At 43.1% G+C, this 27,683-nt stretch overlaps 1 protein-coding gene across 1 annotated transcript in view; it reads left to right on the top strand.

Annotated features, from left to right (window-relative positions):
- Oseg6 (intraflagellar transport protein Oseg6) overlaps nucleotides 1-27,683 on the top strand; it is a 458,610-nt gene that overhangs the window by 176,885 nt on the left and 254,042 nt on the right. Inside the window, 1 exon segment of the mRNA XM_067096238.1 lies at nucleotides 4,157-4,269. Coding sequence (XP_066952339.1) covers nucleotides 4,157-4,269 — 113 coding nt within the window.

Here is a 27,683-nt window from a genome sequence, read left to right as displayed (position 1 = left end):
GATGGCACACCTTGTAAGGCAAAAGAAATCTCCCAGGTTTGCCACAACAAATGGGGGAGGACGGTCTGGATGGATTTTGAAATATAATACTCAGAAGAAAAAGATTAGGTAAAGATGAGGGCACTTTCCTGATGATCCACCAAGCAAAATTTTGCTTTTTCATCAGCGTGTAATACACACTTTTCAAAAAAACAGGAAAGTGAACGAAAAAGAGAAAAAATGCCTGATTGTACCCTCAGGCAAGAGAACTCAAACCCAAGACCATGAAAGCCCACAGTACAATGGCTATGGCACAGTCCAAGGTTGGAGAACAAGGTTTGTATTCAGAGTATTAATTTTCTCTTAGAAGGGTTGCCTACCAAGGCTAGAGAGAGAGAGAGAGAGAGAGAGAGAGAGAGAGAGAGAGAGAGAGAGAGAGAGAGAGAGAGAGAGAGGGAGAGAGAGGGGAGAGAATCGTAAACCTGTTATGCTTATTCTGGGGCCCATCCTGGAATGAGCTTAACACATTTCCAACGATGGGACCCACCAGTGGGTCACACTGTTCTCTCATTTGCTGCAATGTGACCCACCGGTGGGTCCCAATAGAATAAGATTACTTTTTTTTATTTATAAAAAAAAACTTAAACTTGTAATTGCATTTATTATTTTAGTAGATCAGTATTGCTATCAAAGGGTTGAATTATACAAAAAAAAATAAGAAAACTAAGTTTTATTGAAATAATTGCAAAGAAAATTTGTCTGACATTCAGTATATAAGAAAATTAGTTTTCCATTCCATTTGCTAATGAAAAATCATATCACTAGTTATGTTTGAGATTGAAACATGATAAACATAGATATGGAGTGCCATCACATGAGTCACAATATGTGGAAACCTTTCTTGACTTGATTTTGGCCACTTTGGATCTTTCATTTGCTGCTAACATTTCGTAGCAGCCTCTGCATCTTTTCCGTGTTTTTCTTTTCTGTCCTTCTGCTTCTTTGAGACAATGTGAAGATTTTCCTGAAATATTCATACTTGATTTTCCTGGTTTGTTTTTTTCCTTCATGATACCACTAGTATAGTATAAGACAATAGATTCCTTGAATGCACGTAATGACATTTTCTTGACAGCAAAGTACTTATTGTAAAGTACCCAAGCATTCACTATAGAAGTACCAGCAATAAATTCTAATGCTACTTTTCTGTACCATTTTCTTGACTTCTTCAGAGATGAATAATATGATGACATTTGATCTGATAAATCAACTCCTTTCTTGCACTTATTATAGTCTAACACACTTTGAGGTTTCTTGATAGGTAAACCAGTCCTTGTGACTTTACCTGTGTTGATTAGAGTAGCATCATGTTCTGGAACTGTTGATAGAGTCACAACATATCTTTTATCTTTCCAATTGAATACTTTCACTCCATTCTTATTTTCTGAGGCTTTAATTTCACCTCTCTTTAGTTTTGCTTTTGTAACTGACTTTGGAAGATACTTTCTATTGACTCTTACTGTGCCACATAGGTGAGTCTTCCGCTGAAGAAGATACTCTCCTAAGAAACTGGAGATATAGTAATTATCTGCAAACAAAGTCACTCCCATATCCATATGATTTGCAAGGAGTCTTACTACAAGAGATTCAGTCTTACTTAGAGGTGGAGTAGCTACTCCTACACCAGTATATAACTCCATGTTTAGAGTGTATCCATCAGGAGTGCAAAGTTTGAACAGTTTGCATCCATACTTATGGCTCTTTCCAGAGATGTACTGTCTGAAAATGACACGGCCTCTGAAAGGCACCATACGCTCATCAATTATAACATCAGATCTTGATTTATAGATTGATTGATACTGCACCAAAATCATATCTAGTAATTTTCTTATTTTTCCCATCTCTTCCCACATTAGGTTCTTCATTATTGCAAAAATGTAACATTTGCAAGAGCAAGAGGAAGCGGTCTCTACTCATTGTTTTTGGAACAATTTCATTCTTATAAAGGATGCTTTTTGACCAATATAATTGGATCTCATGGAATGGAACCAATCCCATGTAAATGATAAGTCCAATAAACTTTTCAGTTTCTTGGTTATTTGTAGGAACCCACTGCCGTAATTTCGATCTTCTTGTTACAGTAACCGAAGAAATTTTCTGCTCAGCATATCGATTGGTTTCTTGAACAATTAGATTTATAATATCATCAGTAATTATTTGTTTGTAAACATCAGTAGGCCAAATTTGGTTATCTGTAGACGATGGATGCACAGTTACACAAAGTTCTTCTTTCCCAGTAAATCCATGTTGTCGAGCTTTCATAGTCACTTTTATCCACTCGGCATTTGGTGGACTTGTGTCTTCATTCAAAATTTCTTCCTCATTTTCTTCCTCATTTTCTTGCTCTTCTTCAGTTATTTGATTTTCAGAATCATCATGGAGAGACTCTTCACTTGATGAACTGCTTCCTGTTTCTGAATAAATATATTCATCATCAGAAGTGTCTTCTTCAGAAGACAGTTCTTCTTCAGAATTGAGCTTTCATTTCTATCAGATTTTTTTACTTCCATAAAAGCTGAAGCCAACATTGTAACACCTGCAAAGATGATATGCTGTGTAAAGTTTTGATACTAAGGTAAAACAATATATAAAATTACTGATTGATTTATAGAAATTTAGAAAAGATTCAAAACTATGGGTCATATTAGGTCATTCACTGCCTAAGAAAAAAAAAAGACAAAAAAGGAAACCTTTACCAAACCCTCAAATATATAAATTACATATAAATCAAAAAAAGAAAGAAAAGGAAACCCTAACCAAACCCTCAAATACGTAAATTATATATAAATATTTATTACATGATAGCAGGTCTCATAGATACAGAGTGGTTAGCTACAATTAAAAAAAAAATTCAAGTGGGACCCACCGGTGGGTCCCATCGCACTGCAGTAATAAAATTTTCATTCAGATGCGATGGGACCCACTGGTGGGTCACGGTTTTTCTTACCTCAACAAAGTCTGTCTTGTGAGAGACAAGCATGAACAACCTCTCCCCTTGTTGTCTCCTTTGGTACTGACAATAGAGCAGTTTTACTACTGTCGCAGTACCAGCATTCCAGCCATTATGGCTGTCGCAGGAAACGTGTTAACATACAGTGGTACAATATCAGTACACTGTAAATCATTTTTATCATAAAAATCCGTATTTATTCACGAACACAATGTGAAAAAATTGTTGCTCTACGAAAAAAAGCAAATTAGTCATAATTTTAATTGTTTTTACCAACGTAAAGGAAAACAGGATGACTTTAACACTTTGAGAGAAAACAACTATGCTTATGTATATAGGAGTAACTTGAATAGTTGTTAAACGTTCTGTAAGACAGATTTATTTAATTTGTATTAAAGATTTATTTAATTTGTATTAAACATTTTATAGATATTTTGCTGTGTTTACATTAATATTAATATTTTAAAATTAGTAAATCTTTGTTATAGGAGTTTTAGGGGGCGTATATACTTGATTAACAATTGTAAAAGGGTACTACTCTAAGATGACTTGGGTGTTCTGGGATGATGGTTTGGGGTGTATATTTGTTTGAACTGTTATTAAATTGTTGTAGTATGATAATTCAAGTATATTTTTGTTTGAGCTACTAAATTACGCAGTGAACTTTTAAAATACTTTAGACAGTTAAAAGCATTTTAGTTTAAGGGGTACAGGGTATTAAGCAGTTATAAGCATTTTTAGAGGGGATTTTTCCATTTCCGCAGATTTTGCATTTCTTCAATGGGTTCTGGAACCTATCCCTGCAAAATAGTGGGGGAGTACTGTAAGCTTAAAGCACTTATAAGAGGCTCAAGTTTAACAGCCTCACAAGCCAAGTAGAATTCATTTATTTTCTCCAGTGGAACTGTCAGGGATTAAGAGAAAATAATAGGAAAATACATTAATTGCTCTATGAAAAAATCTATGATTAGTTGAATTTTCCGCAAATAATGTAGATGTATGTTCCACAGAAAAATCCGCAAATAACTGACCCACTAATAAGTGGGGGTCAACTGTACATGAAATCTGAACCGTTGTGAATTTTAATTTGGATTGTTGTCAAGGTTATCTTGTAAGCTTTCTACTTTTGTGAATAGTTTATTTTTAATGCTTCAGTTACCATTACAGGGAACATCCATGTGTATCTAACAAAGTTACCTGTCCTCGGTGGAGCTTACGGTTCTCGTGTTGCTCATTTAACATCTTTGCTGGAGGTTACTGTAGCTAATGTTGTAGAGAAGGTAAGTACAGTAATTGAAATATAAGTATTTTATATATTAGTTTTGCAGTTTCAGTTCATAAAGTTTTCCGTAAATAGAAGAATCATTATTTGTTTGTATGTTTCTCATGCATACACTGTTTAGTACTATTACATATTTTTTTATGTAGTTAATCTCTGATTGTAAGGGAATCTCAGAGGAAATTTAAGGGTGATGGATTTCAGTTGTATTATGACAAAGTGTGATGGAAAATTTACTGTTTTAATAGCTAAAAAACAAGCAACTTAATTGAATGTTTTACAGTATGTCAGGGGATCAGTGAGTGAGTCCATGATAGAATGACATTTATTTATTAAAATATGGATGAACAGTTCTATAGAAGGGCATTCAGAGCAGGATAATAAATAAGCACAGTCTAAATGCCAAAACTTTGCATTATTGATCCCTACTGTATGTACACATAGCTTATTGGGTAGTACAAAAACTGACCATGAAGAAATGGCTAAAAAAGGCAAGTTATATTTTACACACCTTGTGAATCCATAATAGAAATATGGTAGCTACAAGGAAACTTAAATTTAGGTATTGTACCAAAGTTCATTTGTGTGGAAAGTTCTTGGAATACATTCCAGAACATGTTGGGTAGGGCTGTCATTAGGGAGGTTAAACATATCACAATTTACAGTTCAGTAAACCCTCCTCAGGTTTCATGTAACCCATACCCATGATCATTGTTTAAAAGGCCTGAGCATCATCCTCATTAAAGTGATCCAGTGAGGAACATAAGCTTTCCAGTACATCAGGTGCATGTCACTTGTAACATCTATCAGTTAGCAGTGATCCTTTGTTAGATATCTTGCAAACAACTTTCTGTTCAACTTGATCACTGTAACTAAATAATAAAGACAGAAAGACGATAAACTCATCACTGCAGATTAGTAAAGAAAAGTTATTTATCTTTTAATACCATAATAGGTTTCAAATCTTAATCATTCGTTTCTTTAACTTTCATTAACAAGCATGCGTCAAAAAACGAAAAAAAGTCTAAGATTAAAGTGGGTACAGCCAGAAAAAAGGTACAGTATAAAATGTAAATGGAACCCACTACATCGTATTGCACTTGAACAGTTGTTTTGTAGTTTCAAACATGTAATGTTTATTGTATTCTAGTTCAGCATTATGCTTTCCAATTAAACTGAAACACATCTCTTAAGTGGTAAATGATGCAATGGCATACAAGTGGTTTTGATTTTTGGCTCAACTTTTTGACAAACTCTGTGGGCTTAAGTTTTCACATGATCTCACTTTGCACACCGTGGTCAAGCACAATAGTTTAGAGACAGGCTCACAGGAGTTGATTTCCTGTTGGACTAAAACATATTGAAATTGTTGTGTTTCATGACAAATTCATAACTTGTAGTATAGCTGATATTGTGGTCACATAATCATCCAGGGCGTTACAGTAACTCTGAAGCTGCAGAAAATGGAAGTCAAACAGTGCACTGATCCCTAGGCCCCAGTTGCAATTTTTTTGCAGTTAAATTGATGCAGTGTGAAGTCTCCCAGACATTTCACTTTAGATTCGTTGGCAATGTATGCATTTCGGTTAGACAATATTGTGAGTAGTGGACTTTCCTTTATTTCAGAAGATAGAGAAATTGTTGAATGGTTTTTATGCAAGTACTGTACCCATTTTTGTAATTTGTTACAAGGAGAGCCACTAGTATAGCTTTGCTTCAGTTTAATGTAAATATTTTTGGTAAGTTTTTGGGATACTGACATCACTAAGTGCTAGCTAATTAGTGGTTGATGAGCCAATCAGTTTTTATTAATAGGAAGCATTTTATAGTTTTTATTAGTACTTTTCCTTAATTATGTCATATTTATTGACATCCAGTTTGTTGTGCGTAATTTTGTGCCTTTTTATGGCATTAATCTGCAATTCAGTGACGTTTGTTTTAAAGAGAAATATTACATGATGGAGCTGATGTTGGTTACGCTTTTGCCTTTAACCTGGGACCTCAGTCTCTTGATATTAGCAAGACCTCTTTTGCCTGTACAGCGGAGCCCCGGACCTCGACGCTAATCTGTTCCAGAAGAAGCATCGAGATGCGATTTAGTCGAAATCCGAATAAATTTTTCCCATAAGAAATAACTGAAAAATGGATTAATCCATTCTTGACCACCAGTCATTATCCCAACCTTGCCTTTTTATACAAAACAATACACATAAATTACAATTAGATAAGTTCAGAGTTAAATAAATAACCGTATAAGATGCCCTTTCGTCATTTTTGAATGCATACTGTATCAAAAAAACTGGCCTACGACCAATATGGCCGTATTACCGATGGTAGACTGAGCGCCATAGGTAGCCTATAGGTACTACCAGAATGTACTGTAATGGGTAGACTCAAAAACTGTTGTTAATAATAATAACATTGAAAAACAGTCCTGATTATCACAGTAAATGGTAATTCTATGTATTAGCTCCGTGCCTGTTTTTACCATTTCAACTGGTTTTTTTCTACACTTTTAGGGGTTCTGATACTAGCGGTGCATCTGTTTGTTGTCGACCAAATGGAATGTCCCTTCACCGTGTTTAGTACTGGCCCGGGGGAGGGGGGTTACCCATACGTTAACAAGTTATTGCACTTGCCGGACGGGATATGAACTGTTCAAAACAGACACAGCCGTGCTCTGTCTTGTGAAGTTCTCGTATGGAAACCCCTTGTTGGTTGGACTTCAGGGGTTAATTACAGGTTAATTACACTCAAGTGCCAAAAATTAAAGGTAAATTCATAATTAGCAACCAGAAAACTGTAGAAAAAGTCAAGTTAGAAGGCAGTCGCTGCCGCGGAGCTACTATATAGTTCTACCCGGTAAATTGATAAGATATTAAAAATAAGCCAAGTTATGTGTTATCATAAACTTAAGAAAAATTGCCTAAGTTACGTCCGTACTAGGAAGCTTGTGACATGAGGAGATGTAAACAAATCAAAGCGCCATCCTGGTGGCATATCGCTGTACTAGTTATATAAACGTTGTATACCTTCAGTGTTAATTTATAGTAAATTTCGTACAGTCTACTGGAATAGTGTACAAAATCACTGTAAAACATCTTTCAGTAAATGTTGTGATACCCTAACATGTTTTTTTTTTTCTATAAAATACCCTTGTTAAATAGGGTGCGTCTTCTATGATGACAAATATATTATGGTTATAGTTTTTATATTTTAGACATAAAAGAACCTACTTAATTTCTGTGATATTACATTAGTGACAAATAGCAGCTTCTCTGAGTTGACCTCGGGCTAACCCCTTCTCTACCTAAAAGCTTAACAAGGCATAAACATTGTGTTCACTACCGAACAGCACACGTAAACATTGCATTCGCTACAGAAACACACATGTCTGTCTCTGTCAAAAAAAAAACTCAAGCATGGGACCCTGTTGCCATGTAACACTTTCTTATCTATATTTCAGAGAGATTACACTTGTTTCCAAATTAACAGTATGTACTATATGTGCTAAATTTTTATCATCATTTGGGAGAGACTATGTGCATGATGTAGTACTGTACATAGTTACGTAATATCCAAATGCCTGAATCTAGATAGCCAGCAATGTTTTGCCACATGATACACCTGGCAGTAGTGGACAACCTCCGATGCTGTTTGTTTTGCTCTACACCCTTCAAACCGAAATCTTAAGAGACCTGACACCTTCGTGTACTGTACCCGGTACTATGCAGTATTAAAGGGGTAAAAAAATTGAGTTTTGAGGGAGAGAGGAAGTACCCTACATAGACACCACAAATATATATATATACTGTATATATATATATATATATATATATATATATATATATATATATATATATATATATATCTTCTTCTTCTTTCTTTTAATATATATATTTTATATATATATATATAATAATGAGTAGTAAATGAACATCAAAAGGGATAAATAATAAAACCTGAAATTGACTCATTTTTTCATTTTATTACTGTACTAGTTGGTATGAAATACTTAATGTAAACTAGGCTACTGTCTACAAAAGGTAGGGAATGTTACTTTTTTAGACATGAAGACAAGGAATCCTTAATACTAGCACAATCATATAAAGACTTTATACTATACAGTACTGTACATTCATACACATTGCTACTACTACACCTAAATTGAAATTACAATATGTACACATTGCTACTACTATCGTGCACCTAAGTTGAAATTACACTATGTACTGTACACAGCTGCTCCTCTCCAGGATCTTCATTCAACGAAGTGTAAACCTGTGGAATAAACACAAAATCATGTAGAAATATTAGTTACTGTGCTTCTGTTATGAGCTGTAATCTACACAAAAATCCTTAACCTTACAAGCATTTGTAAGTCATTTTTAAACATTAAAAACTTTTTCACAACTAGTACAGCTTGACGCATACCTTGACGGTGAATAATTACAGTTGTTCCTCACACAACATGCACTGAACTTCTCCAGGAACTTTATTCAATGAAGTGTATACTGTATAGTAATCTGTGAATTAAACACAAAATGAAATGTAGAAATATTATTTACTGTTATGAGCTGCAATAATACACAAAATCCTTAAACTTACAAACATCTGTAGGTCATCTGTAAACACATTAAAAAGTTTTTAACAACTACAGCTTGGCCCATACCTTGACACTCATGAATAGCATGCACTGAACGTCTCCAGGACATTCATTCAATGAAGTGCAATACTGTACAGTAACCTGTGGATTAAACACAAAATGAAATGTACTGTTAGAATAACTCAGTATTTGTGACCTCTTTCCTTTCTTTAACTTGCATGAATATATTATTCACTGTATCTCTAGGTCATTTATAAACATTAAAAAAGTTTCTAACAACTACAGTAGGGCCCATACCTTGACATTGATGATGATCTGGATCTGTGAAGATGGATGTGGAGAGGAGGTATGGAGAGAGCGTCATTGTGTGGAAGGGGAATCTCCTTCCATAAAATCTGGTTGCTGCTCTTCAGGAGGTTTTCCCTTCTTTGTCTTTTTTCACTGGGACCGGGCTGGCTTCCTTCTTTAGAAAAAAACTTGTACACTTTTGTCTGCTGTTGGCGCTTCTTTAGCTGTTTTCTGTAGACATTAACTAAATTGTCATCAATGTAATCAATAGCCCGGTGTTAATAACTAGTTCCTTGTCATGGTGACGCTTCTTAGAGAACTCTTGGAATTTCTCCCAGTGCAGAAGCATCTCCTTGATTTCTTTTGAAGTTGACTCCTCCTTGCTGTCCTCCTCTCCAGACACCTCCTCAGCCAAAATCTTCTGCTGCTCCTCATGAAGTTCCTGGAGTTCCTCTGTCGTCAGCTCAGTGTTGTGTTCTGCAACCAGCTCCTCAAAGTCATCAGAACTCACCTCCAAGCCCATGGACTTAGCCACAGAAACAATTTCCTCAGCAGCTGGGTCAGGCACAGGAAGGGGATCAGCTTCAGGGTCATCTGCAAGCTGAGAAGGGGCATCAAAACCTTCTGAGTCCCTAAGAGGAGCCCCATCAGGCCAAAGGTTTCTCCAAGCTGTGCTTGGAGTCCTCTTAGAAACATCTGCCAATGCTTTGTTTATTAGCCTGACACAACTTAGAATGTGGAAATGTTCCTTCCAGAATTCAGTCAAAGTTAGGCTAGTTTCACTGATAACTTCAGAACACCTTTGGAAAAGTGCCTCGGTGTACAGCCTTTTGAAGTTAGCAATGATCTGCAGGTCCATGGGCTAGATTGGTGAGGTAGTTCTGGGTGGCAGAAACTTGACTTTTAGCCAGCTAAACTCGTCTGCCAACTCATATTCCATGTCGGGGGGGGTGGGCAGGGGCATTATCCAAGACGAGAGGTGCCTTGAGTGGCGAATCTTTTTCCTGAAGGTATTTTTTTTATAGTGGGGGCACACACTTCAGAAATCCACTCTCTGAAAATTTGCCCTGTTACCCAAGCATTAGCGTTCGACTTCCACATCACATTTAATTTGCTCATAAACACTTTATGTTTCTTAAAAATTCTAGGGGTTTCCAAGTGGTAGACTAACAGAGGCTTTATTTTCAAATCTCCACTAGCGTATGCACGCAACAACAAAGTTAGCCTGTCTTTCATTGGTTTATGGCCAGGTAATTTCTTTTCCTCTTTAGTAATGTAGGTCCTCTTTGGCATTTTCTTCCAAAAGAGGCCTGTCTCATCAAAGTTGGAGATCTGATTCAACACAATTATTTTTGTCCACGAACTGTTGAAAATCTTTTACATACTTTTCTGCAGCTTTTTTATCAGCACTTGCTGCCTCCCCATGCTGTACAACACTGTGGATGCCACTTCTTATCTTAAGTCTATCGAACCATCCCCTACTGGCCATAAACTCATCCTCGGTACTACTAGAGCCAGCTCTGTTTTTCATAAGGTCAGCATGCAAACTTTTAGCTTTTGCGCAAATCATAACCTCTGAAACACTATTACCAGCAATCTGTTTTTCATTTATCCATACTAACAATAACTTCTCTATTTCATCTATTATGGGAGGCCTCTGTTTAGTCAAACTCGTAACCCCCTTAGCAACACTAGTGCTTTTTATAGCCTCTTTATTTTTAAAAAATGTGCTTATGATTGACCTGGGTAGCTTAAAATGTGATGCTAAATCAGTCACACGAATGCCTCGTCCATACTTCTCAATAATCTCTTTAAGTTCCATTGTGGTCCTTACTGTTTTGCTCTTCTGCTTGTCAGCAACGGCTGTCTTGGGACCCATGATTTAATCAAAATGTGGTGCAGAAAGCCAAAAAAACAGATGCAATACCTGTACAAGCATGTACTTCTCAAAACAACAGCAGCAGCATGCATGGGCTTTAAATGCTTTTAAATACACGTGGGAAGAACGCCACTAACAACGCCAACTAGCGGCAGCTGACCGAAACACTTTTGTTTACAAACATCATATGATTCATTGGGTTGGATTCCGGTTTTTTGTTCAAGTTCCGGCGCAAAATCCGATTATGTCAAGTTCTGGTACGGTCGAGGACCGGGGTTCTACTGTATTTTAAAGAATTTCCTTCCACAGAGAAGGCTTTGGTCTGGTTGCCAGTGTTAACAGCCATACTGTTTTTTGTCTGATCAATAAAAGTTACCAGTGCAACCCTCTGCTGCTCCTGTTACTCCCAAGTGCTGGTTGAGCCTGCACCCAGAACTAAAAAAAGAGACATCACCTGATGAAACAATTCCTGTTATGATTAGGATGACTATTCATTGTGGAGTTGTGTACAAAGCCACACTTAATCCACTCCATGGCATAAATTATTCCTTGCTTCTCCAGCTTCCAGGGCCACCCCAGGAACCACAAACACAGCTCCTGTAGCACCCAGAGTCAAGAGAAGGGCTGATCTGCCAGCTTCTGAGCCCCATTTTGATGTCTGGAGTTGTGATGTTAACTGTGCCAGTTTGCAGAACCAGAGCAGTATACATGACTGAAGAGGTGATGGGAGCCAATGCCAGGAACCACATCCAGAGCTACATGAGTAGACAGAAACATGATTAATGACCAGACTCACACCTGTATTCCAGGGCCATGTAAGTGTTAGTCTAAGGCAGTTACTAGAGCCAGGCCAAGCTGTGCCAGTAACCAGATTTTGGCAAAGCTACTCCAGTAACCAAACCCAGAACTAGACATGGGAAAAATCTGATCTAGGCAATGACACACCAATAACCAGATCTAAGGCAATGATTCAAATGGTGACTAGAACCGGGCATAGTATTGTTGGCCAGATCCAGGCTAGGCCATGCCAGTAACCAGACCTAAGCCAAGCCACATCAGGAACCAGATCCTTGCCAAGCCAGGCCAAGCCAAGACCGTAACCAGGGCTATACCAGTGACCAGAGGCAGGCCAACCCACTTCTCTAGAATTTTTATGACTTGAAGTTATAGAAAATCAAGCAAACAACTTAACGTGGAAAGTTTTTAAGCTCAGCCCTTTTCTAGAGTTGCCAGATGTCACATTATTGAACATTATGTCAAAAGATTTAAGAAAACATACTTTAGTTTTGCTCTGAGTGTACATGTGTTTTACTATATATAATTTCTGAGAGAGGCCCAGTGTCACCTGGTGAAATTCCATTTGCACGAATTTCTAGGTATCTCATTGCTAAAGTATACCAGAGAAAAAAGCTTTCCAGGAATGCTGGAGTTACTACCCCAGATCGAGCGTCTTCTATATCGAAGACGTCGGTATTACCAAGGGTGAGTGAAAGAATCACAACCACAGAGCCACACACTCGATAGACAAAATGTCAAAACCCTCAGAAGAGCGGAGAGCCGTACCAGCTCCCACACTCACCCGCCCGCCAAGCGGCGACTCCAGCGCCATCTGACACTCATTCCATTTCTAGCACGTGATCTTCACGATTTGTGTTTTTGTGCTTGTGTTTTTTGGCTAATTTTGCCTTTTTTCAGCATGTGTCGAAAGCAGCTTTACTGTCACCAAGTTAATTACCATCTTATTGTGGGGTTTTATGTTAAGTTTGGCTGTTTTAGTTTATATTCATATTATACGTGGTTGTTGTTATGATGCCACGGCGTCCCCAGTCAGCCATGTCGACCGTGAGATTCGCCCATCCAGCTTGTTCTGTTTGGGGCTTCTCCTTGTCGTTTACATTACTTATCGTTATCCTCCTAGGATTCATCCTGGTGGCGTTTCCTGCCAGCGTGTTGTTTCGGTGTTTCACGTTAATTTTATTGAACCGATATTGGGGTTCCTTCATTAGGGTTCCCGCCATTTTCCACTTAGGTTTCTCCCCAGGATGTTTTCCCTTTGACAGTTTTAGCTATAATTATTATTATATTGTGATGTGCTGGTGGTTTTAATCAGGTGTTTTATTGCTTTGATTATGTTTCTATGGGGCAGGTACGGTTTTATTGTAACAATCAAACACATCTTGATTGACTGTCCCAGATGGCATCATGGAAAAGAAAGACTTATTTACAAAATAAATCAATAAAAGATTTATTCTAGCAGAATGAAATAACTTTTCCTACGGTAATATCATTCTTCCTAAACAAAAATTAAATTTGCACAAGCACAATAGAATTTTTTTTTTCATTTTTTTTTTTATTATTGTTTTTTTTAATCCCCTTTTTTATTATTTATTTATTTAGTTAAGTTAATTTTTTTATGTATTTATTTTTATCTGAAGAACCTAAAAGAGTTCAGAGGTTTGTAAACAAATCATTTATTCTATTGTTTAGCCTGCCTCTATGCTATGCGCCTTCACAAGATTAAATTATTGTTTTATGTATATATATTATTTTGATGGTGATTTATTTTTATCTGGTTACTTTGGTTTGGCTAGCCTGCCTAATGTCACGTTAGGCTTGTATTTTGCATCCTTTGGCCTCCCTTTTAGAGTTAGGTGTGCGAGGAGGGGATCAGCAGGTAGAGAGAGTTTCTGTTGTTGTTCCTTCCACTGGCCGTTGTTTGGGTTGTAGAGTGAGACCCCATTGTCCTCCCCTTCTTTACGGAGGGGTAGAGGTTTTTTCTGTGGGTGTGTCTCCTCTGTGCTATTATAGCATCCTCCCCTTTGTTCGGCTCTGGTTGGTTTTCAGCACAGGAATTTCTCTCCCTGTTGTTTCCTCATTCCTCCCTTCCTTATTCCCTCCTGTTAGCCTAGGCTATCCTAGGGAGGGTGAGGCAGCCTAGGTGTGGGGAGCGCTGAGGCCTTGGGTCGCTATCCCTTCCTTCCCTTATTCGAGTAGGCTATGACCTTCCACTGCTGGTATTAATTTACTTGGCGTGGTGTGTGTCTGCAGTCGAGCGGGTGAAGAAATCTTCCCCAGTCTCCTGTTTTCACTTGCTCTGGCCTACTCCCATCCCTACCCCTCCAACCTTTTCTCCCCCCACCTACCCTAGGTCAAGCTCTTTGTCATCTTTCGTGCGGGTGACGTCAGCTGGCGTTCACTCCGAAGTTGTGGGGCTTTCCCTGGTGGAGGATTTGCCTCCCTCCCAGGGCAAGTCCCTGATGGCTTTTTGCTTGGCTCAGTGTCTCGTTAACCCGCTCTCCTAGGATCGAGCAGGTTTTCAACATTCTTAGGGTTATTTGTTCTCGACCTTTTCCCAGCTTCGCTTGGCGTTCGAGATACTTTAGTTGGGTTGACTGGCGCTTACTCCGCCCTCGTGGTCCTGTGGTGTTTGATAGCCTCACCCTACTATTGTTCTCAGCGGTTGAGGCTTGGGATCTCCGGAGGGGGTGGTTCCGGACCCGGAGTATGTGGAATTTTTGTATTGTTAACCAGTTACGTTACCATCCTCTGTATTTTATATATGTATATACATTTATTTTGTTCCTGGGGTTTAACAACCGTTGAACATAATGTTGTTTCTATTATCAGAGTCCAGTGATCCTACCCTTGGGTCCTGCCGTTTATTCCTGGCATCCCTTGTGGTAAGGCCCTGTTGACTCAGCTCTATCGTTCCGCCGGAGTATTCCGGTGGTCGGAGAGCTTCTTGCTTACCACTATATTTAAGTTACTTGTTTGGGTAGGCCCGTCTCTGACGGGTTTTCTTTCCACCGGAGTACTCGGTAGCATGGTTGAAAATACCTGTGCCTGCTTAGTTTAAGTTTCTTAGAGTGGTAGGTTCATGTACTTTGCACACTTACAGACTGTGCATTGTGAGGAGCCAGGATGCACCGCCACCCTCCATCAACCTTACGGGCATGTAGTGTGCCGGACCCACGCTGGCTGTGCGGTCCGGCTTGATGACCTTATCGCCTGGCATCCTGGATGGGTGTGAGGTTTGCTTCGCTCTGTGCGGAAGCATCCAGGACGAGTCGGTAAGCTATTGACTTTTCGTTCTTCACGTTAGTTTCAGTCTGATATGTGGTCATATTGTATGTCATGGCTTTTTATGTTACAATATGTTAGCCCTGATTCCTTACTCTCTTTCAGGCTGACGAGTCCTCCAAGAAGGAGGCCCTAGAGTCTCTCCGCCTGGGTGGCTGGGTTGGGAGGAACGTGCTGTCGGGAAGCCTTACGCCTCGACGGGAGGTTGAGGGACCTGCTTTACCCCGGCGCCCGCTTGCTGCGGCCGTACCAGCTGATCTGGCCACCGCCCATCATCCAGCAGATCGGGTCGCGACCCAGCCACTCAAGATGACCCCCTTACGCGGAGGTTTCAGAGGACGTCGCCGCTTTAGATTTGGACCTGGAGCCGATGAACACGGAGCAGGACCAGGTGGTAGGTAGAGAGGTGAGTGAGGCAGCGGGGGCGGCGCCCTTTTGATTCCCCATCTTCCTCTGTATCATCATTTTCAGGTTTTGCAAAGTCTTCATCTTGGGGACAGGGCTCCATCTGCTGTCCCCAAGCTGAAGTTGAAGACGTCGTGGAAGGCGAAGGCTTCAAGTCCTCGTCTTCCGTAAAGGCATCCCCTTCCCCGTCGAAGGCCAAGGTTGCTGAACCTGTGGCCTCCGGGAGCAAAACCAGGTACCTCGGGCAAAGGAGCGAGTAAGAGGGTGGCCAAGCCCAGCCCTCCTTGCCAGCCTGCCTTTGACCCTGAGGCGTTTGCAGGGATGTTGTTGGTGAGAATCTCTACGGAGGTTGAGGCTAAGCTTTCAAGATTACGGAAAGGCTTCAAAGTCAGGAGACTCTGCTGGCTGATATGGCTCGCTCGGTGGGGCCGGTCCGCACTATCAGATCCCGGACACTGCTGACCCTCCTCCTTTTGATGTAGGGAACCCATGGTGTTTTGCTCTTTGTGCTATCCGGCATGAAGACACCTTGACCATTGAGGGTCTTGGTACCAGGCGTCTGCAGGAACTGGAGTTCTTCCCACCTGATCTCTTGCCCCCTATCCAGGCTTCGTTAGGCTGACGGAGGGAAGCCTGGTACGCTCAGACAAGGTCCCTAAGGAGACAGTGATCTTCCCTAGGGACCAAGCGCAATCTGCTCTCTGCGCACTTCTCTGGAGTGGCGGGCAGACAACACCAAAGTTGACCCCTTCAAGGGCAACTTCACCATGTTTTCTTTGGGGATAAGTTGCCCACTCCCTGCCTGAACAAAGTTGCTTTGGCAACTGCTCAGGCATGCTTGCTGAAGGCAAACCCTTGCCTCAGCTAAGGGAGACAGACTCTACATCTCTGGTCTTCCCAGGAGGTGAGGAGTTCTGGAAGGACGCCTGTCCACATTTACAGTAGGTAAATTGACGCAGATTGTGCGCCAAACCAGTTCAGTGAGCAGCTTCCTAAGCTCCCGGAAGCTCTCCTGAAGGCTGAGTTTGAGGCACGGTGTCGGCTGAGCCGGTCCTTTGAACTCACTGTGCCTTACTGGAAGGCGACCGCCGTCTCCTGTGCAGAGGAGCCTCTGTTTCAGGTTCTGGCTAAATCCCTGTTGGCAGGGTTTCAGTCGGACCTGTACGACTTTATGGTGGCAAAGTTGAACTGCCGGAAATTCATCTTTGCAGATGCCACCATTCGTCATGAGCCTAACAAGCTCATGAAGAGTTCTATCTGGGGGACAACCTCTTCCCAGAAGAAGAGAAGTCACAAGTGTCCTGAGTGAAGCAACCAGGGCCAACCAGAGTCTGCGCTCCGTTGGGGTATCTCCTCCTTTAAGCGAAAGACCCCAGAATCTGGCGGCTTCAGAATAAGTCTGGGAAACGTTTCAGAAGGCACAGAAGACCTCAACATCAGACGGTTGTTCAGGCAGTCCCAGTCTCGGCGGTGGGCCAACCCTCCACCTCCAAGGCTCAACCCCAACAGTACGTGCTGGTTCAACCAGCCCAACCCTTGCTGCACTCCTCACTGCACGTCTCCTCGCCAGCATACAACCCTACCTATGAGGGCCGTGAGGTCTTTCACGGCCTTAATAGGAGTGCAGGGGGGGTAGAGGTCGAGCCCCATACAGAGGCAAGGCTGGATCTGCCTCCGGGAGGAAAAAGTGGCCGTGGTAGAGGAAACAAACCTGCTTCCTCCCACTGAGACCAGTCAGGTAGGTGGTCGCCTTTACTGGTTCAGAGACCAGTGGTCCTTCAGTCCTTGGGCACACAGCATTGTGTCCAAAGGTCTGGGTTGGAGCTGGATCAGGACCCCTCCCCTGACCAGATTTTATCAACCCCCTCCAAAGCCCTACAGGACTTTGTGACGGAGCTTCTCAACAAGAGAGCAATAAAGAAAGTAAGGCACCTCAAATTTCAAGGCAGGCTGTTCACTGTCCCAAAGAAAGATTCCGGTCAGCAAAGAGTGATTCTAGATCTGTCGCGTCTAAATCTTTACATAAAATGCGACAAGTTTCACATGCTTACGGTGGCTCAAGTACGGACTCTACTGCCGGGTGGAGCCGTCACCACCTCTATCGATCTTTCAGATGCTTACTATCACGCCCGGTTGCGCTGGAACTTCTCTCCCTTCCTGGGTTTCAGACTGGGGAAACAAGCCTACCCTTCAGGGTCATGCCTTTCGGTCTCTCAATATAGCCCCAGGATTTTACAAAGCTGGCGGAAACAGTTGTTCAGCAGCCGGTCCCGGGGATCTCTTAGCAGCATACCTGGACGATTGATAATCTGGGCTCCAACAGTTCAGGAGTGCAGGAAGGCTACAGCCATAGTGATCAAGTTCCTGGAATCATTAGGGTTTTCAGTTGAACAGGGAGAAGTCCCGCCTGACTCCGAGTCCCGGTTTCAGTGGCTGGGTCTCCAGTGGGACCTGTCCTCGACAGACTATCCCTCCCGCCACCCAAGCGGAAGGAGGTAGCCGCTACCAGGAAATTTTTGAAGGACAAAGCAGCATCCCGCTGGTCTCAAGAGAGAATTCTTGGCTCCTTCAGTTTGCTTCAGTGACAGACCTGCTCTTGAAAGCAAATTAAAAGACATAAACAGAGTGTGGTGGAGACGAGCCAATGTCAAGCTCAGAGACAGGGTCTCTTCAATCCCGCGGATCTTGAAGACAAGGCTTCAGCCATGGTCCACAGTCAAGGGCCTGTCAAAGTCGGTCCCACTTCAATTCCCCCTCCAGCTCTGGTAATCCCACACAGACGCTTTCATTAAGCGGCTGGGGAGGGTACTCACCAAAACAAAAGTACAAGGGACATGGTCTACAATATTTCAACAGTTCCATATAAACATCTTGGAAGCTATGGCAGTGTTTCTAACTCTAAAGAAACTCCGCCCGCCCGCCGGATTCACATCAGGCTGGTGTTGGACAGCGCCGTGGTGGTTCATTGCATCAACAGGGGCGGCTCCAAATCAGGTCGCGAAATCAGGTGATGATAGCTATCTTCTCTCCTGGCGAACAAGCACGGCTGGCATCTGTCAGCCACCCACCTAGCTGGGAGTGCGGAACGTGGTGGCGGATTCCTGTCCAGAACCACTCCGTTGGAGACGGAGTGGTCTCTGGATGGGAATCGTTCAATTGGATTTGCCGCCGGTTCCGGGACTCCCAAGTGGATCTGTTCGCCACGGAGAGCAATCACAAGCTCCCCTGTTATGTGGCTCCCAACCTGGACCCCCATGCCTTACGCCACAGACGCAATGACCATAGATTGGAACAATTGGGAGAGGATCTACTTGTTTCCCCAATAAACATGTTGTTGAAAGTACTGCACAAACTCAGGTCATTCAAGGCCAACTAGCTCTTGTAGCCCCTATTGGCCGAAGAGCAACTGGTTCCTCTGCTTCTGGAGCTCAATTTGCGGTGTCATCAGATACCCAAACCCAGACTGACCCAAGTAGTACAAACCAAGACTGTGTCAGCTTCCTTAAAAATTCAGAATGCCCTGGTTTTATGGACTTTATAAAGTTTGCTGCAAAAAGGGAGCAAACATTGATCCCGTTAACACTCTGTTTCTAGAATCTGATAAGAGGGATTCTACGCTCAGGCAATATGATTCAGCAGTCAAAAATTAGCATCCTTTTGAAGGCATCTGAAGCTCAAACTATGACTACTAACCTAGCGAGTTACTTTCTTTAGATCATTGTTTGAAAAGGCCTAGCCCGGCCACACTATTACTACAGCTAAATCAGCCTTAAAGAAGGTATTTTTGTATGGTTTTAAAATTGACCTTACAGATTCATACTTTCCTCCATCCCTAGAGCATGCGCTCGTTTGAGGCCGTAACACGCCCACATTCTGTTACCTGGTTCCTCAACGATGTTCTGAAATTAGCCTCTGATATTAATAACTTCCAGTGCTCTTATTTGGATCTGTTAAGGAAGACCTTGTTTCTGATTAGCTTGGCTTCAGGTGCCAGAATTTCAGAGCTATCTGCCTCTCTCTAGAGGTGATGATCATATTGATTTCCTCCCGTCCGGAGAAGTCCTCCTTTCCCTGATCATAGGTTCCTAGCTAAAAATGAAGACCCTCAGGACAGGTGGTCCCCTGGAAGGTGGTGCCTCTTCCACAGGACCAGTCCTTATGTCCAGTCTATACCTTAAAGTCTTACCTACAAAGAACTCCACAGTGTAAGTCGGGTCCTCTCTTTATCAGGGAAAAAGGTGGAACTCTTTCTTTTGAATGCTATAAGACAGCAAATTCTGTATTTCATTAAACAAGCCAACCCGGATTCAGTTCCTAAGGTTCATGATATCCCTGGTAGCTACCTCTACCAATTATTTTCATAATATGGATTTTTGCTGAACTTACCAAGTATACGGGATGGAAATCACCTCTAGTGTTTAAACTAGAACTATCTAAAATCACTCGAAGCCTGAAATTTTCTACAGTGGCTGTGGGGAGTGTCATTTCCCCACCTTAATTATCCTTAACCCTTATCCTTTTCCCCCCGCCCGCCTGCCTCATTTATTTCTCTGCCTGTTCTCCTGGATCAATCATGCCTCACTGCCTTGCTCCTCATAATTGATGATAGTATTGCCATTATTATTATTTGTCTTGGTGATTGTGTTTTGTTATGCTGTGTATTTAGATTTAGCCTAGAGGTACTTGAGCTGTTTATTTTTTGCTTCATGTACCTCACATTTTTGATGTTTTATATCTCTTATTGTGCATTTCTCTTAGATTTAGTTTACATTTGCCTGTTTGTACCATTATATTGTTGGTGTGTTTTGTTCCACCCATACTTATCTGTAATTTGATCTGTTTTGCATTGATGAGATATCATAATTAAATCTATTTTTCATAGCGTGTGTTTTTGTTCATGATCACCTTTTGTTTTCCTTTGTAGCTTTGCAGTCTTGGCATGATTCTCTGTCACTATTTCACCGGGTGACACAGGGCCGAGCTCAGAAAAGGGATTTTGACAAAGGAAAAATCTATTTCTGAGGGAGGCCCTGTGTCACCCGGTGACCCTCCCAGGAGCTGGTTTCCCCTACTTGGACATGCCAAGCCTGGGGTGGTGCTAGTCTGGAATGAGTTCAGGTGGCGCTGGGGTCGCCGCTTGGCGGGGCGGGTGAGTGTGGGAGCTGGTGTGCGGCTCTCCGCTCTTCTGAGGGTTTTGACATGGGGATGTCTATCGAGTGTGGCTCTGTGGTTGTGATTCTTTCACTCACCCTTAGTAATACCGACGTCTTTTGATATAGAAGACTTCGATCTGGGGTAGTAACTCCAGCATTCCTGAAATCTTTTTCTCTGGTATACTTAGCAATATTTATACCTAGAAATTCGTGTTAGTATGGAATTTCACCGGGTGACACGGGCCTCCCTCAGAAATAGATTTTTCCTTTGTCAAAATCCCTTTTTTCTATTTTATGGTTTCTGATTACATGTGGTTATAGCAGTTTAGGAATGCTGCCTGTGTTTACCCTATGGATAAACCTCTTATACATTTATGTTATCCATCTTTGTTTTTGTCATTTTGTACTGCTTATATTTCTGTTAAAAGCTTCTAAGCTGCATGTGTACAGCAATGGTTGCGGTCATGTGAAAATTGGTTTTAAACTACTATTTGGTCCAAAGTCCAGGTGTATGTACTGCACATTGCTTGTGGCTTCTTTGTACATTTGTTTAGGGTAATATCTTCATTTACTGTATTAAAATGATTTACGTTACCTCCTGAATTTTGTCACCAATGTATCCTTTTTCCAAACATTGTATACTTAATTTACTTGATTAAAATGAATTACTTTACCCCCTACAGTAATTTTTTAATGATCAGTTCTTTATATAAGGGATTTTGACAAAGGAAAAATCTATTTCTGAGGGAAGCCCCGTGTCACCCGGTGAAATTCCATTCTTACACGAATTTCTAGGTATAAATATTGCTAAATATACCAGAGAAAAAAGCTTACAGGAATGCTGGAGTTACTACCCCCAGATCGAGCATCTTCGATGAAGATGTCGGTATAACCAAGGGTGAGTGAAGGAATCACAACCACAGAGCCACACTCGAAAGACATCCCCATGTCAACATCCCCGAGAAGAGTGAGGGGCCGTACCAGCGCCCACGCTCCCCAGCCCGCCACGCGGCGACTCCAGCGCCATCTGAACTCATTCCAGACTAGCACCATCCCCAGGCTTGGCATGAGCCAGCAGGGGTGGCAAACCTGTACCTCAAAATAATCTGGGGGGGGGTCACCGGGTGACATGGGGCCTCCCTCAGAAATAGATTTTTCCTTTGTCAAAATCCCTTTTCTGAGTTCGGCCCCGTGTCACCCGGTGAAATAGTATCAGAGAATCATGCCAAGACTGCAAAGCTACAACAGAATACAAAAGGTAACTGGAAAGAGACACATGCTATGGAAAAATAGATTTAATAAAAACATCTCAACAGTGAAAATCAGGTTAACTATAGGTAAATTCTGGTGGCATATAACACCTCACATCAAAGATTATCATGAAAAGGCAAACTTAACCTAGGAACAAGGTAGATATACAAATAGATATACAAAAATGTGGTGTAATAGGGGAAAATAAGAGGCCCCTACAAATTAATAGAATAACCAGTAATTACAACTTAAACCTAAAAACAAAGAGATACAATGACAGACAAAAATATATATGAGGTACATGAAGCAAAATAAAAACCGCTTCAGTAGTACTCTGACTAAATCTAAATCCACAACATATCAAAATCCAAAACACAAGACAAGCAATAATCAGATATACCAGTATGAGTATGAGGAGCAAGGCAGCGAGGCATGATCGATCCAGAAAGGCAGGCAGTGAAATAAATGAGGCAGGCGGGCGGGGGGGAAAGGAAAGGGATAAGGATAATTAAGGTGGGAGATGACACTTCCCCACAGCCACTGTAGAAAATTTTAGAGCTTGAGTGATTTTTAAATAGTGGCGTTTAAACACTAGAGGTGATTTCCATCCTGTATATTTGGAAAGTTCGGCAAAATCCATATTATAGAAATAATTAGTGAGGTAGCTACTGCTCGGATATCATGAACCTTTGGAACTGAATCCGGGTTAGCTTGTTTAATAAAATACAGAATTTGTTGTCTTATAGCATTCAAAGAGAGTACCACCTTTTTCCCTGATGAAAAAGAGGACCCGACTTAAACTGTGGAGTTCTTTGTAGGTAAGACTTTAAGGTAAAAACTGGACACAATGACTGGTCCTGAGGAAGAGGCACCACCTTCCAGGGGACCACCTGTCCTGAGGGTCTTCATTCTTAGCTAAGAACGTATGATCAGGGAAAGGAGGACTTCTCCGGATGGAAGGAAGTTAACATGATCATCACCTCTAGTGAGGCTGATAGCTCTGAAATTCTGGCACCTGAAGCTAAGCTAATCAGAAACAAGGTTTTCCTTAACAGATCCAAGTATGAGCATAGAGAATTATCAATGTCAGTGGCTAATTTCAAAACATCGTTGAGGAACCAGGTAACGGAAGGAGGGCGAGTTACTGGTCTCAAACGGGCACATGCTCTGGGGATGGAGGAGAAGTATGAATCTGTAAGGTCAATATTAAAACCGTACAAAAATACCTTCTTTAAGGCTGATTTAGCTGTAGTAATAGTGGCCGGACTGCAAGGCCTTTTCAAACAATGACCTAAAGAAAGTAACTGCTAAGTTGGTTGTCATAGTTTGAGCTCCAGATGCCTTTAAAAAGGACGCCAATTTTTGAGTGCTGAATTGTATTGTCTGAGAGTAGAGTCTCTCTTGTCTGATTCCAAAAACAGAGTGTTGCGGGGTCAATGTTTGCTCCTTCTTTGCAGCAAACTTTATAAAGTCCATAAAACCAGTGCATTCTGAATCCTTAAGGAAGCTGACAGTCTTTGTTTGTACTACTTGGGTCAGTCTGGGTTTGGGTATCTGATGACACCGCAACTTGAGTTCCTGTAATAGAGGGAACCAGTTGCTCTTTGGCCAATAGGAGCTACTAGAGCTAATTGGCCGTTGAATGACCTGAGTTTGTGTAGGACTTTTAACAACATGTTTATCGGAGGAAACAGATATATCCTCTCCCAACAATTCCAATCTATGGACATCGCATCCGTGGTGAAAGCCCTGGGGTCCAGGTTGGGAGCCACGTAACAGGGAAGCTTGTGATTGCTTTCCGTGGCGAACAGATCCACTTGGAGGCCCGGAACCCGGCGGCGAATCCACTTGAAGGAGTCTCCGTCCAGAGACCACTCCGTCTCCAACGGAGTAGTCCTGGACAGGGAGTCCGCTACCACGTTCCATACCCCCGCTAGGTGGGTGGCTGACAGATGCCAGCTGTGCTTGTTCGCCAGGGAGAAGATTGCTACCATCACCTGGTTTACGCGACCTGATTTGGAGCCGCCCCTGTTGATGCAATGAACCACCACGGCGCTGTCCAGCACCAGCCTGACGTGAATCCGGCTGGCGGGGCGAAGTTTCTTGAGTGTTAGAAACACTGCCATAGCTTCCAAGGTGTTTATATGAAACTGTTGGAACATTGTGGACCACGTTCCTTGAACTTTTTGTTTTGGTGAGTACCCTCCCCAACCGCTTAATGAAGCGTCCGTGTGGATTACCAACGCCGGAGGGGGAAATTGAAGTGGAACCGACTTCGACAGGCCACTGACTGTGGACCATGGCTGGAGTCTTGTTTTCAAGATTCGCGGGATTGAAGAGATCCTGTCTCTGAGCCTGACATTGGCTCGTCTCCGCCATACTCTGTTTATATCTTTTAGTTTCGCTTTCAAGAGCAGGTCCGTCACTGAGGTGAATTGAAGGGAGCCGAGAATCCTTTCTTGAGACCAGCGAGAAGCTGCTTTGTTCCTCAGAAATTTCCTGGTAGCGGCGGCAATCTCCTTCCGCTTGGGTGGCGGGGAGGGACAACCTGTACTGAAGTCAGGTCCCATTGGAGGCCTAGCCACTGAAACCGGGATTCGAGTCAGGCGGGACTTCTCCTGTTCAGCTGAAAGCCTAACAACTCCAGAAACTTGATCACTATGGTCGTAGCCTTCGGCACTCCAGAACTGTCGGAGCCCAGATTATCCAATCGCCCAGGTAAGCCGCCAGGAGATTCACCGGGACCGTAGTTGCTGAACGACTGTTTCCGCCAGTTTCGTAAAAATCCTGGGGGCTACATTGAGTCCAAAAGGCATGACTCTGAAGGAGTAGGCTTGTTTCCCGAGTTTGAAACCCAGGAAGGGAGAGAAGTTCGCGCAACTGGGGACGTGATAGTAAGCGTCTGAAAGATCGATAGAGGTGGTGACGGCTCCACGCGGAAGTAGAGTCCGTACCTGAGCTACTGTAAGCATCGAAACTTGTCGATCTTATATAGCGATTTAGACGTGATAGATCTAGAATCACTCTTTGTTGGCCGGAATCTTTCTTTGGGACCGTGAACAACCTGCCTTGAAATTTGAGGTGCCTTACTTTCTTTATTGCTCTCTTGTTGAGAAGCTCTGTTACAAAGTCCTGTAGAGCTTTGGAGGGGGTTGGTAAAACCTGGTTAAAGGAGGGGGATCCTTGATCCAGCTCCAACCCAGACCTTTGGACACAATACTGTGTGCCCAAGGGCTGAAGGTCCACTGGTCCTTGAACCAGTAGAGGCGACCACCTACCTGAATGGTCTCAGTGGGAGGAAGAGGGCTTGCTTCCTCTACCACGGCCTGATTTGCCTCGAGAGGCGGATCCAGACCTACCTCTATATGGGGCGCGACCCCTACCTCCCCTTGCACTTCTGTTGAGGCCGTGAAAAACCCCACGGCCCTCATAGGAGGAGTTGTACGCCGGAGAAGAGACGTATGATGGCGCAGCAAGAGGTTGGGCTGGTTGGACCAGCACGTATTGGTGGGGTTGAGCCTTGGAGGTGGAGGGTTGGCCTACCGCTGAGACTGGGACAGCTTGAACCACTGTCTGGGGATGAGGCCTCCTTCTCCTGAAGTGCTTCCTGACTTAGCCTGGGAACCACCGGCCTCGGGAGTTTTCCGTTTGAAGGCGGAAATACCCCACCTCGCTCGCAGACTCTGATTAGCCCTAGTAGCTTCGGGCCAGGACTTTTGAGACTTCCTCCTCTGGGAAGAGGTTAGTCCCCAGATGGAGCTCTTCATGAGCTTATTAGGCTCATGGCGAATGGTGGCATCTGCTGAAAATGAATGGCACTCCAGTTTAGCCATCATGAAATCGTACAGGTCTGCCTGAAAACCTGCTAGCAGGGATTTAGCCAGAACCTGGAAAAGTTGTTCTCTCATGCATGAGACGGCTACCGCCTCAGACAGACACAAGGAATTTAGAGACCGGCTCAGTCTCGCCCTTGCCTCAAACTCCGTCTTCAGGAGAGCTTCTGGGAGTTTGGGAAGCTGCTCACTGAATTGTGAGGAACAGAAGGCATCTAATTTGCCCACCGTAAAAGAAGATGGGGCGTCCCCTCCAGAACTCCTCACCCCGGGAACACCAGGGATGTGAGTCCGTCTCCCTGAGCTGAGGCAGAGGTTTGCCTTGAAGCAGGCATGAGCAGTTGCCAAAGCAACTTTATTCATGCAGGGAGTGGGTAACTTGTCACCCAAGGAGAACATAGTATAGTTCCCCTTGAACGGAGTGAGCTTGGTATTATCTGCTTGCCACTCCGTGAGAGTGCGAAGCAGAGCCGATTGTGCCTGGTCCCTAGGGAAGATCACTGTCTCCTTTGGGACCTTTGCACCCAGGCTTCCTCCGTCAGCCTAACGAAGCCTGGGTAGAGGGGCAAGAGGTCAGCAGGGATGAACTCCAGTTCCTCCAGACGTCTTGTGCCCAAACCCTCGATTGTCAGGGTATCCTCATGGCGGATGGCAGGTAAGGCAAAACGCCACGGGTTTCCAACTTCAAAGGAGGGAGGAAAGCAGTATCAGGGCTCTGATAACTGGGTCCGGCACCTCCGGAGCGAGCCATATCAGCAATCAGATTCTCCTGACTTTGCAACCTGTCAGCGATCTTGGAAAGCTTAGAATCGACCTCCGACGAGAACCTAGCTAAAAGCATCCCGGCGAACGCTTCAGGGTCAAAGGGTGGCTGGCGAGGAGGCTGGGTCCAGCCGCCTCTTACTCGCTCCTTTGCCCGAGGTTCCAGCTTTACTCCCGGAGGCCAAAGGTGCGGAGACTTTGCCTTCGACGGGGAAAGGGGATGCCCCGGGAAGACGAGGACTTAAAGCCCTTCGCCTTCCATGAAGCCTTCAACTTGGGGACAGTAGATGGAGCACTGTCCCTCAAGATAGAAGACTTGGAAAAGCCCTGAAAAGAAGAGGTTGAAGATGAAGGGGAATCAAACAGGGCGCTGCCCCCACTACCTCACTTACCTCACCACCTACCTGGTCCTGCTCGGTATTCATAGGCTCTAAATCCAGGTCCAGAGCGCCGACGTCTTCTGAAACCTCCGCGTAGAGGGTCTCATCTATGAGAGGCTGGGTCACGACCCGGATCTGCCCAATGATGGGGGCGGCCACTTCAGTTGGTACGGCCGCGGTGATCCGGGCTCCGGGTTAGAGAAGGTCTCTCCACTTCTCGTCGAGGATGTATGGCTTCCCCGACGGAACGTTTCTCCCGAACCCAGCCACCCAAGCGCGGAGGGACTCAAGAGCCTCTTTCTTAGAGGACTCGTCAGCCTGAAAAAAGGGGGTGAGTCAAAGGGAGGCTAAGAAATACCTAAATAAAATAAATTACAAAATATTGCGAAACATTGCAATATGGAAGGCAGAATTAACATGCGGGTGGAAAGCAAATAGCTTACCGACTCGTCCTGGGTGCACCCGCAAAGAGCAAAGCACACCTCGCAGCCCTCCGGGTGCCAAACATTCAGATCATCCAGTCGGACCGCACAACCAGCGTGGGTCCGACACACCACATGGCCATAGGGTTGCTGAAGAGTGGCGGAACACCCGGGCTCCTCACAGCGAACAGTCTGTAAGTGAAACAGTAAATGAGCTTACCTTCCTAAGAAACTTAAGATAATCAGGCAAGGGTTTTTCAGTAAACCACCGGAGTACTCCGGCGGAATGAAAAACCTCGTCAGAGACGGGCCTACTAAAAAGTAACTTAATTTAAGGTAAGCTGGGTACAAACCCC

Source organism: Macrobrachium rosenbergii, chromosome 52 (genome assembly GCF_040412425.1).
Source record: "Macrobrachium rosenbergii isolate ZJJX-2024 chromosome 52, ASM4041242v1, whole genome shotgun sequence".
In the NCBI taxonomy this organism is placed as follows: Eukaryota; Metazoa; Arthropoda; class Malacostraca; order Decapoda; family Palaemonidae; genus Macrobrachium; species Macrobrachium rosenbergii.
The sequence above is the reverse complement of the archived record's forward strand: the minus strand, read 5'-3'. Positions and strand labels throughout refer to the sequence as shown.